This window comes from Anolis sagrei, chromosome 5 (assembly GCF_037176765.1).
Source record: "Anolis sagrei isolate rAnoSag1 chromosome 5, rAnoSag1.mat, whole genome shotgun sequence".
Classification (NCBI taxonomy): domain Eukaryota; kingdom Metazoa; phylum Chordata; class Lepidosauria; order Squamata; family Dactyloidae; genus Anolis; species Anolis sagrei.
The window spans coordinates 161,828,583-161,842,189 of NC_090025.1; the positions used below are offsets into that span (position 1 = coordinate 161,828,583).

The 13,607-nt window shown below is 43.5% G+C and overlaps 1 protein-coding gene across 1 annotated transcript in view; it reads right to left on the minus strand.

Moving 5' to 3' along the window:
- EP300 (E1A binding protein p300) overlaps positions 1-2,189 on the minus strand; it is an 86,824-nt gene extending 84,635 nt beyond the window's left edge. The window contains exon 1 of the mRNA XM_060777112.2: positions 482-2,189. Within this exon, the coding sequence (XP_060633095.2) occupies positions 482-575 (94 nt within the window). The 5' untranslated portion in view covers positions 576-2,189. The remainder of the gene's footprint in view (positions 1-481) is intronic.
- Positions 2,190-13,607: the final 11,418 nt, after the last annotated feature.

Below are 13,607 nucleotides of genomic sequence, written 5' to 3' on the forward strand. Positions count from 1 at the left end.
CATAGGCAAACTTTGGTCCTCTAGATTGTTTTGGACTTCAACTCCCACAATTTCTAACAGCCTACTGGCTGTTAGAAATTGTAGGAGTTAAAGTCCAAAACACCTGGCAGGCCAATGTTTGCCCATGCCTGGTATATACCATAGTGTGGATGTAGTAGAGGGCCAAAGTTTGCCCATGCCAGGTATATACTGTAGTACAAGGCATTGTGCAAATACTAAGAGACAATGTTAACGGAGCCTTCAAGACAGCAAATGGCCACACAGGTAAACCAGCCAGTATAGACTGGCTTTCAGCCTCTTCAACGATATGAAAGGCAACAGCACTGAAACCCCACAACTGATTAATGCAGCCAAGTGTAAAAGTGGGTTCATAGAAGAGCAAGAGGAGAGACTACATGGGAGCAAAAGGAGCCCAAGAGGGAAGAGAAGGCTCCCAGAGTGCAGTGAGGGAAAACGAGGGGTATCTCTCCCCAAAACTGACCTGTGCCATCGCTTGCAGAGACAGAGAGAGCCGGTGAGGAGAGTTTAGGCCTCTTGGCTGAAGGCGGGCCCGACTCCACCACATTCTCGGCCATTTTTAATTCTTTTTTAGACAAACAGAGCCCAAATTGAAGACGGGGATCGATCTCCAGTGCCGCAAAAGCCACCTCCTCGGATCAGGAATCAAGTGAACAACAACAAATACGAGAAGAAGAAGAAGAAGAAAAGAACAAAGTTCCTCTTTTTTCTTTCTTTTAATGCCCCTCGGGATCTGTCTCCGTTGGGTAGCAGCAGCGACTAAGAGGGGAGAAAACAGAGATGAAGAAACAGGGTGTGGAAGAAGCAGCAGCAGCAGAAGCAGTCTTTTTTCTCTGGATGCCACAGAGGATCAAAAAGAGTAACAACAAGGGAGCAGGACTTGATGGGTTCCCCAAGCCGGCTCAAATCCGGCTGCGGGGCTGTTGGGGCTTCCTCGCGGCCGCCAACGCCACCATCTTCATCGCCATCCTCCTCGGGGGGGTCGCCGTGGAAGCCAACGCCGTCGTCGTGGTCGCCTCCTCCTTCTTCTTCTCCTCCTCCTGCTGCCTCTTCTCCGCCGCCATCAACCTCTTCCTCCTCGGCGTCGTCCTCCTCCTCCTCATCGCCACAAGGAGGCGGCGGGCGAAGGAGGAGGAGCGGGGGGGAGGAAAAGGCGAAGGAGAACCGTCCCCGCTTCCCCGCCGACGAGATGGCCCCCAGGTGGAGAGGGAGGAGAAGGAAAAGGGGGTCCCCGGCTCCCCCTACCGCCGCCTCCCTGGCCGGCCAGTCAGTCACTACCAATGGCTGCAGGAAAGGAGGATGAAGCAGCAGCAGCAGCAGCAGAGAAGTCCCAGGAGTCCCCGCTTCACATCTTGTTGTGCAGGAACAAGGAGGAGGGGGTTGTTGTCCCGATGGAGGGAGGGAAGGAGGGAAGGAGAGAGGGAGGAGGGCTCTTCTTCCTCTTCTCTTCCTCCTCTACCTTTCCTTCCTTTCTCTCTCTCTCTCTCTCTCTGTGGCAGGGTACCCCCCTTCTGGTCAGGCGGAGGGATCGATCCCAGAGGAGGAGGAGGAAGCTAGGACGGCCCCTCCCCCTCCCTCTCTCGCTCTCCCTCTCGCTGCCTCTTTTCCCCTCCCCGGAAAGAAGGAGGGCGACTGGCTAATGGAGAGCCAGGAGGAGGCGGAGGGAGACGGGGCTCCGGAGCCGAGGCGGCGGCGGTGGTGGTGCCTCAGGCGTTTCTGCTGCTACTCGGAGGGCTCCGTCTCCTGCCCGCCATGGAGGGAGGGAATGGAGGAGGCGCGGAGCCAGGCCACAGGCCCCAAGCCCTCCTCCTTCGGCGCTGTGGGTGGGGTCCCAAGCCCAGGCCGGGAGCAAGACGGGTCGGCGACGCTCTCGGCTGGCCTCGACTCTTCCCTGAACCGAGGAGTGCCCGGATCTCACTCAGCCGTCGTTGCCTTCCTTCCTCCTTTCTTTCCCTTCCTTCTCTCCCCGGTCCCCCTTCTCTCTCTGTCTCTGTCTCTCTTTCTCCGTCCTCTCTCTTCCCTCTCTTCCCTGGAGCCAGTCGCGCTCTCTTCTCTCTTCTCACACACACAAACAAAATGGCGGCTGTTGTTTCTTCACTCTCTCTCTCTCTCTCCCGATTCCTCCGAGGGAAGCCAAGCAGCCGCGGCCGGAAATGAGCCAAGAGGGGGGAAAGGGGGGGCGTGGCCAAAGAGGAGGGAAGGAAGGGAGGGGCAAAAGGGGCGGGGACGGCACGCAGGCTCGCGCACACAATGGAACGCGCGCGGGGCGGGGCCCGAGCTCGAGCCCGAGCCGGCTGCGGTCACGAGGCGAGGGTTTAGGCCACTCCGCTCGCGCGCTCCCCCTTCCGCAAAAAAAAAACAAAAAACCCTGCTCGGCGATTTAAAGGGGAGGGCGCGCGCACGCGCACATCTCTTCCCCTTCTCCCTTCCTCCGCCTTTTTTTCCGTCGGCCAAAATCAGCCGCCAGGTTGAGATTTTAAGGATAGGCCTGTTGTAAAAGGAGGGAGGGGGGAGGGAAGGAGGAGAGTGAGGCAGGCTGGGAGGAGGCCCCGCCGCAGGGACCGCAGAGAGAGAGAGAGAGAGCGAGGCCCCGTATAGATCTAGATATACACACACACGTAGGGATATTATCCAGATTGTGTGCTCTGCCTATACACTGGCCATCGTAAGAATCATAAATCACGGCGCAGCCTGAGGGCGGAGGGGCAAAGGCCTCCTTCCCCTCTTACGCCATTCTCGCCCTGCTTTCCCTGCCAGGACCCAGGCCTCTCCCTTCTGGGATAACAGAAGGCGGCCTGGCAGCCCAAGGTGTCCCGGCCTCCATGCTTGGCCTTCGGGCCGGTCCCGACTGAGGCCGAGAGTGTGTGACGCCGCCCAAGGCCGCCCCACCACACCTGCTGTCTGGCACTCAACACGAAGCAGAGAGTCGCCCTCTCTTCCGCGATCACCAGGAAACCAGAGTATGTCCAGGCGGCAAGAACGCCCTGTTCTTCCTGTGTAGACTAGTTTCTCCGGAACACACACAGCAACACATTTCCCCCACACTTAGAATTAGAGAACCCCATTTTCTCTGCTCAGCCTCAGAGGCGAAGAAGAGGCGGTTTGCAGGGCCCCATCTACAACAACAATAATAATAATGTCACAAATACCACCTACCAGCAGTAAAGAACTGGTGGGATCATGAACCTGCAAAGGTTCATGATGGGCCTGTTGTAAAAATGAACACACAAATGTGAGAAATGAACACGTAAAAACACTGTGGGACTTTCGAATCCAGACTGACAAAGTTTTGGAACACAAGACACCAGACATCACGATTGTGGAAAATAAAAAAAGTTTGGATTATTGATGTCACCATACCAGGGCCCCATCTACAACAATAACAACCATAATAATAACAACAGTCCTAAACACTTAGGAAGTGTCTGACGTGTGATCCAGTACAACAACCAGCAGAGTGATCTTGTCTGCTGTGGACTCATCTTGTTGTGTTTCTAATTATTATTATTATTATTATTACTATCAAACATGAACATGTGAAAACTGTGGTCAGCCAAGAATACATTCAAAAGGTCTGAAAAATTCTCAAAAGCAAGCTCAATGGAGGCAACACCATCAAGGCCAAAAATACCTGGGCCATACCTGTCATAAGATATACTGCTGGCATCATAAACTGGACACAGAACTGGACAATTTGGACAGAAAAACAAGAAAATTCATGACTGTAATTCACTACATCCTCGCAGTGATGTTGATCAGCTCTATCTGCCTAGAAAGTCTGGGGGCAGAGGACTTCTACAAGTCAAAGAAGAAAAACACGTCCTGGCAGAATATGTAAAGGAAAGCCAAGAACCTGCTTTAATTGAAGTCAATAATCAGAAACTTCTCAAAGCACAGCAGACAAAGAATCAGTACAAGATAACTGCACTCCAAACCAGAGCTGACAGCTGGCACAACAAAGCATTGCATGGGCATTTCCTTGACAAAATTGAAGGAAAAGTGGATAAGGAGAAGACCTGCTTATGGCTCACGAATGGAACCCTGAAGAAGGAGACAGAAGGCCTGGTTCTTGCAGCCCAGGAGCAAGCCATCAGAACAAATGCCATTAAGGCCAGGATTGAAAAATCAGCTGATGACCCAAAATGCAGACTGTGCTATGAAGTGGATGAAACCATTGATCATGTCCTCAGCTGTTGCAAGAAAATCGCACAGATGGACTACAAACAGAGGCACAACTCTGTGGCCCAAATGATTCATTGGAACTTATGTCACAAGTACCACCTGCCAGTAGTGAAGAGCTGGTGGGATCATAAACCTGCAAAAGTAGTGGAAAATGAATACACACAAATACTGTGGGACTTTCGAATCCAGACTGACAAAGTTTTGGAACACAATACACCAGACATCACGATTGTGGAAAAGAAAAAAGTTTGGATTATTGATGTCGCCATAGCGGATGACAGCTGCACTGAGGAAAAACAACAGGAAAAACTTGGCTGTTATAAGGACCTCAAAATTGAACTGCAAATGCTCTGGCATAAACCAGTACAGGTGGTCCCAGTGGTCATCAGCACACTGGGTGCCGTGCCAAACAATTTGGTAACAATAAACATGGACAAAATCGCGATCTATCAACTGCAAAATGCCACTTACTTAGATCTGCACACATAATTTGAAAATACATCACACAGTCCTAAACGCTTGGGAAGTGTTCGACTTGTGATTTTTTGATATGAAATCCAGCATATAGATCTTGTTTGCTGTGACATACTGTGCTTTTGTGTCAGTAAAATAATAATAATAATAATAATAATAATAATACTCCTGACCTCACGATTGTGTTAAAAAACAAAGTATGGATTGTCGATGTTGAATCCCAGGTGACAGCAGGATTGAAGAGAAACAACTGGAAAAGCCGACACGATATGAGGATTTAAAGATCAAACTGCAAAGACTGTGGCACAAGCCTGTCAAGGTGGTCCCAGTGGTGATCGGCACACTGGGTGCAGTGTCTAAAGACCTTGGCCTGCACTTAAACACAATCAGCACTGACAAAATTACCATCTGCCAGCTGCAGAAGGCCACCTTACTGGGATCTGCACGCATCATTCGCCGATACATCACACAGTCCTAGACACTTGGACACGTGTGACCCAATTCAACAGCCAGCAGAGTGATCTTGTCTGCTGTGGACTCCGCTTGTTTCAAATAATAATAATAATAATAATAATAATAATAATAATAATAATGGAGCTCCCAGTGGCGCAGTGGGTTAAACCCCTGTGCCGGCAGGACTGAAGACCGACAGGTCGCAGGTTCAAATCCGGGGAGAGGCGGATGAGCTCCCTCTATCAGCTCCAGCTCCTCATGCGGGGACATGAGAGAAGCCTCCCACAAGGATGATAAAAACATCAAAATCATCCAGGTGTCCCCTGGGCAACATCCTTGCAGACGGCCAATTCTCTCACACCAGGGGCAACTTGCAGTCACTCCTGACACGACAAATAATAATAATAATAATAATAATAATAATAATAATAATGTTCATCATTGCAATGAACCCACTGTCAGTAATTCTACAGAATTACTACAGGGCTGTGTGGAAGGGCCCTAGGAATGGCCCTTCAATGCAATTTGATAATCAGCTTCCAGCATCTATAAATCACAGAAAACTGTTCTCTCACATTTAAAAAGTTGGGTTTTTGTGTTTATTAAGATTTATATAATACCAATAGATAAGAAACAACCAAAATAGCAACGTTTTTATTTTAAGTGTTTCACTTTCATGGAGGTTCTGTGTCCCCAGTCCCAGGGCCCTTCCACAGAGTCATATAACTCAGATTATCAAGGCAGGAAATCCCACAATATCTGCTTTGAACTGAGTTATCTGAGTCCATGCTGCCATATATTCCAGATATTTTGCCTTGATATTCTGGGTTATATGGCTGTGTGGAAGGGCTCCCAGTGAATGCAGAGGGCTGACTGTGCATTTTGTAACAGGTATGGACACATTCACTCTCAAATAGCTTTGAATGTAACTCTAAGAAGTCCTCTCAAACATAGTCAAATGTAAAATATTATGGTAACTATAGTACAAAACCTGTGACGTTCAAAATTCCTCTAACCCTGTGTTATATGACATCACTCTTTAGTGACTTTCTTCCTATCTAGATGGTTGTTCTCAGAAGGTGGTGACAGACAGCTGTTCTGCCCATGTCTGCTGCCTTGTGAAATACTTCAAGGTTACATCTCATCTCTCCTCTTTACTATAAAATTGAATTGAACTGTTAAGAAAATACATAAAAAGACTTAGGCTAAAGGGTCATTCGAATGCAAGTGAAATACTTCTGGTTTCTACTATCCAAATACTAGGAAAGCAGTACAAGTTATAAAGCTATGTCTATAGTCAGTACAAGATGATGGGGGCTAGCAAGTTTAAATCCTGTTTAGACAAGACAGATGCTTGTATATGAAGTAGTTCAATCTATTTTAGATAAGGATACATTCTCCAAGAGAGCAGTTTGGTAGCTTGAAAGTGTTCCTGGATCAATTCTTTTCCCTGAATGTGTAAATGACAGCAAAAAACAGGAGCTTTTTTAACCAGCATTAGTCACTTTACCAACTTCTAGTCTTTTCTAGATAAAATGAAATAGCCTCAGTCACACTATGCTCCTTCCAGGCTATTGTAATTCTGGAAGCTTTAATTGGTTGAAAGGGTGACAGCTATTTTTCTCAGATTTTAATTCAAAATCTCCCAATAACACCATGTAACAAAATTTGAAAGAAAAAAAATGTTCCTTGTTTGAAAGTGTTATTTCCTGTTTAATTGTGCAGTACTTACTTTGGAAGTAGTTGTTATACTCCAGAAACTTTGTTTTTGTGATTGCCACAAACTATGTTTAATTGGGTTGTTGTGTGTTTTCCAAGCTGTATAGCCATGTTCCAGAAGCATTCTCTCCTGATGTTTCACCTGCATCTATGGCAGGCATCCTTAGAGGTTGTGAGGTCTGTTGGAAACTAGGAAAATGGGGTTTATATCTCTGTGGAATGTCCAGGGTGGGAGAAATTACTCTAGTCTGAATGTAGCAATTTGCCACCTTGATTAGCAATTAATGGCCTAATAGTTTTCAAGGTCTAGCTTCTTTCCTTAGTTGGGAAGTGATTAGTTGGCCCTAATTGCTTCTTGTCTAGAATTTCCCTGTTTTTGAGTGTTGTTTTTATTTACTGTTATGATTTTATCGTTGTTTTAATACTGGTACAGATTTTGTTCCTTTTCATGGTTTCCTCCTTTCTGTTTAAATTGTCTACATGCTTGTGGATTTCAATGGCTTCTCTGAGTAGTCTGACATGGTCATTGTTAGAGTGGTCCAGGATTTCTGTGTTCTCAAATAATATTCCGTGTCCAGGTTGGTTCAATAGGTGTTCTGCTATGGCTGACTTCACTGGTTGAAGCTGTCTGCAGTGCCTTTTATGTTCCTTGGTTTATGTATGTTTAATTAGTTGAGACTCTTATGAGATATTCATTGAAAAACTATAGCAAAATGTGTTGTGGAATGTCTCACAAAAACAAAGTTTTGCTAATAAACTTTTCAATATTTTTATGACAGTACCAATTAGGAAATTACATTTACAACCAAGGAACAAAAATCAAGTTACTGGTGTAATTCATCACCTCCATTGGCTGCATATTGACTTCCAAACGCTAGTGTTAGTTTGGTATCTCTACAAAGCTTCAAATGATCTAGGGTCCAGGTGGCCTTTCATTCCATTTATTCTCTTCATGAGCATTAAATTAAATTCTCTGCCTTTACATTAAATTAACTCTCTGTCTTTGCCCAAGGGACTGAATGAACAAGAAATTCTTCACTGTGGTATTGTCTTCTGTTCTACCAGTCAAGATCCAGTAGCCACCCTCCTTTTGTTGTGTACCTGCCAGTGTTCTGGCAAATTTAAGGCCAACCTATCACAGGGTTTTCTTGACAATATTTGTTTATAAGGGGTTTATAAGCCATGGCTTGAATTTTATTTTGTTGTGGTAAAACCTAAGGACTTAATCACATTTAATCACATATACTCCATTTATATCAGTATGCATTCCATATTTTGTTTGGACTGGATGCATATGGTAGGATGCCTACTGACCCCACCATACACAATTCTTACATTGAGAAAATAATATGTTTGACTCATCACATCATGAAAGGCTGACTCCTCTTAATCTATTTTAATGGCTTCCGACATCACTTTTTTATTTGTATTTTCTAATTTGTACAGTGGAATCTCAAACGACTGTTCTCACAAGATTTTAGCTGACTGAATTAATACTCATCTTCCGATCACATGTAAAAACAGTTTTAATTTTTTAATAAATCCGAATAGAATCCTGTATGCAATTACTCTGGTTCTGCGACATTTTGCAGACAGATTCAAACAGATTACTGACTGAATGGGGCAAACATCATGTGATAGGATCCACATTCAAAGAGTCTCAGAAACAGAGTAAAACGCAATGTGATAAGGTCCTAACTGGAGTTTGTCCTATCATGGATGCAATGCTAAGATTAGTAAAAAAATAGATTAGTAAAAAAATTGAAGTGAAAACTTTTGGGGTCTTCCTCATGACCATTTGAAACAGAAGGGATGCAAACCAAATGTGCACACAAGCAACATTACATTTTGATTCAGTATTCAATAACACAGATTTTACCTGAAAAGGAGTACTTGTGGTTGTCAAGGGTAGTAGTCCAAAAGCGTAGCCAGAGCCCAAATTTGGAAGAGTGTTCGAGTTAGATTTGAAACATTATGGATTAATATTATTCAATATGGATTAATACGGTAATATTTTATGTGGTGCAGTCGGTTAAACCAGCTGAACTGCTGAACTTGTTGATCAAAAGGTCTCGGGTTCGAATCCGGGGAGGAGCATGAGCTCCCGTTGTTAGCCCCAGCTTCTGGCAACCTAGCAGTTCAAAAACATGCAAATATGAGTAGATCAGCGTGAAGGTAATGGTGCTCCATGCAGTCATGCTGGCCACATGACCTTGGAGGTGTCTACAGACAACACCGGCTCATTGGTTTAGAAATTGAGATGAGCACCACTACCCAGAGTCGGAAATGACTAGACTTAATGTCAGGGGAAAACCTTTACTTTACCTATTTTCTGTGTGGATTTTTAAAAGCAAGCCTAGCCATAGCAACAGCAGAGTAATTTGTTAAGAACATTTAGTTGACTGAAATTAAAAATATTATATTGTGTCCCATCAAGATGGAAACATATCTTGTTTCCACAATATCTATATTCCACAATAAAGGAAATAATACTCTTAATTGATACTATTCCCACAGAATATATTCTATGTATTGTAAGAACAATAACAATGTTGCCTGTAATAGAAAGCAATATAGTCTAGTCACCTTTCTATTTCCCATTTTTCTTGTGTGTGCAATGTGAAAAATAACATAGGAGTTTGCCATGATGTATATACATTCAGAAATTTATGTCCCACCTGAAGACAGCTAATAATAAAACCAATATTCAATAAAATTACAAATATAATTAGGGGCCATTGTGGTGCAGCGGGTTAAACTGCTAAGTTGCAGAACTTGGACAGTTCAAATCCGCAGATGGGGTGAGCTCCTGTTGTTAGCCCCAGCTTCTGCCAACCTAGCAGTTTGAAAACATGCAAAAGCACTGTTACCTTCAGTGGGAAGGTAATGGCGCTCCATGCAGTCATGCTGGCCACATGACCTTGGAGGTGTCTACAGACAATGCCAGCTCTTCAGCTTAGAAATTGACACACACACACATACACACAGACTCAGAATTGACTAGACTTAATGTCAGGGGAAAATCTTTACCTTCAAAAATAGTTATAAGGACATGGGCACAGCAGATAAAACACTGCATCAAATGCACGCAATAAAAGCTGCTTGAATAGAAAAGTTATAGCCAAACAGCAAAATACCATCAAAGAGGGTATCGGGACAGTTCTCAGGGAAACGAATGCCAGTGTTTAACCGTATCTGCTAAACAGATCCTTCCCCTTGGGCTCCACAGCATGTTTTGACTATAGTTCCTCAAATCCTGGGGTTCAGGCAAACTACTAAAGGAAGAGATCATTGCTAAAGTGTGTTGCACTTACCTGTTTAGGGGTTTAATGGTAACCACTAACACCTTAACAAATTGCTAGCCAGTGCAGCAGAAGAGGCATGATGTGATATTTTAGGCAACGATCTGTGATCTGACAACAGCATTCTGGACTGCGGTAATTTCTGAAGACTCAATATTCTGATGTAGGATAGGTTGCTGTGAGTTTTCTGGGCTGTATGGCCATGTTCCAGAGGCATTCCCTCCAGACATTTCACCCACATCTATGGCAGGCATCCTCAAAGGTGGTGAGGTCTGTTGGAAACTAGGCAAGTGAGGTTTATATATTTGTGGAATATCCTGGGTGGGAGAAAGAACTATTGTCTGGCAAGTGTGAATGTTGCAATAGGCCACTTTAACTAGCATTGGATGGCCTTGCAGCTTCAAAGCCTGGCTGGATATATTGTGGTAACAAAGTACAGATGTAACTGGTTCTCAATTATGTATTTAAAATAGAATTCCAATAAAGTGTCATTTTCATTATATTATTAAACCATATTGGAATGTCTTTCCCTAATTGGATTAGGAGCTATGCAGTAAGATTTGATTTGGACCTAGTAACTACACTTCTTTATTTACCCACAGTTGAAGGTTTTTAGAAATAGGGTGGCATCATTTATTTAACTAATACTAGGGAAATATTCGTAGTAAACACAAATCACTACTATGGGCAGTTGCTGTATTCTCGCTATTAACAGAGCACAGAATACATGGACAGTGAGTTAGATTCTGCTCTGACTTGGACCAATAATGTTATCTTCTTTTGTAGAAACCCAACTAAATTTAATGTTTTTTTCTTGTTTGTGCATTGCCAATAAGCCTGTTTTTGTTTCTTCATAGAAGGTATAAATCTTATATATTACCACCACTGTAGTCATCAAACTGTTTTCAGCCTAACCACTTTAAACATTGGCATTAATTTTAAAAATAGAGAGGGAGGGAGTAGAAAAGCAAACAAAGGCTTTTCATAATTCTTAACAGACATACCTGGTTACCTCGTGCCATAAACCACTATGTCAGACTAGCTGAACAGCTCTGAAGTGGCTTTACTTAAATTGTATTGTGACATATTTTCAGTGAAAAACATTGCCCATCTGATAAATTCCACGGAGGAGAGAGACTGTAGAGCAGGCATGGGCAAACCTGGGCCCTACAGGTGTTTTGGACTTCAACTCCCACCATTCCTAACAGCCTCAGACCCCTTCCTTTTCCCCCTGCAGCCAGGAAATCAGGAGACGCTTACTTCTTGGGAGGAGAGCAATGACCAATCTCGATAAAATAGTGAAGAGTAGAGACATCACACTGGCAGTGAAGACCCGCATAGTAAAAGCAATTGTATTCCCCATAGTAACCTATGGATGTGAAAGTTGGACCATAAGGAAGGCTGAGCAAAGGAAGATAAATGTTTTTTGAACTGTGGTGCTGGAAAAAAATTCTGAGAGTGCCTTGGACTGCAAGAAGATCCAACCAGTCCATACTTCAGGAAATAAAGCCCGACTGCTCATTGGAGGGTAGGATATTAGAGGCAAAGATGAAATACTTTGGTCACATAATGAGAAGACAGGAAAAATTGGAGAAGATAATGATGCTGGGGAAAATGGAAGGAAAAAGGAAGAGAGGCCAACCAAGGGCAAGATGGATGGATGGTATCCTTGAAGTGACTGGCATGACTTTGAAGGAGCTGGGGGAGGTGATGGCCGACAGGGAGCTCTGGCGTGAGCTGGTCCATGAGGTCACGAAGAGTTGGAAGTGACTGAATGAATAAACAACAATATAAGATGCTTATTTCTTAAAACCTACAAATAGTGTGATCCATGACAACATCAAAATCAGAACCTGAGAAGTTATACATTGAGAAGTAGTTACTTAAAGGGGTTTTTTTTGCCCCTGATTTGTTGTTATTTTCCATCAAATTGACTAAACTGTGACGTGCAGGAGATAATATTGTTTACAGGGAGATGTGGGTAGGAGGGATCTTATTTTCCTTAAAGTAGCACCATTACAAATTAGTACTATAGACCTAGAGAAAAGAAATGAAATTAAGGAAATAATGTGAGAGAAATATTGTAGGAGGATTCCAGCAATTTTGAAAATACATCCTAGGGATCTGAGGGCCCACTCACATTCAGTTACACATCCAATGGCACAAGCAAGATGTCCACATATGAACAGAAATTAACCACTTTTCTGGTGATTTTTCTTCCAAGACAGGATTTGAATGGGGAAATGTCAAGAAACATCAAAAAGTAAAATTAAATGGTGCAATATAAATTGGTTAAAAATCACCAGTCTGAATAAATAATCACAACTGTTAAAAGAATTCTAAAACATCAACAATACATATCAAAATGTCTTTAAATCATATTTTAAAAGTACATTTCAAAAGTAATTGTAACAGTTTACCTTTTTCATTAACAAAAGTAACTTTTCTCCTGCTACGTGAGTTACTGTGAAATATACCATAATTATACTCCTCCTATGACTAGGTGTGAGTTACTTGTAACTCAGAACTAACAAGTCCTGCTTAAAGTCACAAAGAATTAAGGATAACCAATAAGGTAACAGGAGGAATATTGCTATAGAAAAGAAACTACATAGCCTGATAGAGGAAAGGACTAATGTTTAAAGTATTTGCTTTCAGGAGCAAGATTTCCTTTACACATTTCCAGCACATATGTTTTGATATATGTCAGCTATGTATCTATTTCCAATTAGTGGTGCTGGATGATCAAAACCTGCACAAACATTCCTTTATGTAGTAGAAGATAGAATTTTGGATAAAGATGTTGGTAAATGTAATCAAATGTAATCAACAATTTGATGGTACCAGGTTGGGAAAGATTTATCTGATCCAATCATAGAATCACAGAGTTGGAAGGGACCTTGTGGGCCATCTAGTCCAACCCCCTGCCAAGAAGCAGGAAAATCACATTCAAAGTACCCCCAACAGATGGCCATCCAGCGTCTGCTTAAAAGCCTCCATAGAATGAGCCTCCACCACACTTCGGGGTAGAGAGTTCCACTGCTGAACAGCTCTCACAGTCAGAAGGTTCTTCCTAATGTTCAGATGGAATCTCCTGTAGTTTGAAGCCATTGCTCCACGTCCTAGTCTCCAGGGCAGCAGAAAATAAGCTTGCTCCCTCATCTATATGACTTCCTCTCACATATTTATACATGGCCATCATATCTCCTCTCAGCCTTCTCTTCTTCAGGCTAAACATGCCCAGCTCTTTAAGCTGCTCCTCATAGGGCTTGTTCTCCAGACCCTTGATCATTTTAGCTGCCCTCCTCTGGACACATTCCAGCTTGTCAATATCTCTTCAAATTCTGCAGCACTGCTGGTCACAGCTGACCTCCAGCTGGAGCGCTCAAGGGCCAGGGCTTCCCAGTTCTCAGTGTCTATGCCAGAGTTTTTAAGGTTGGCTTTGACCCAATTTTTAAA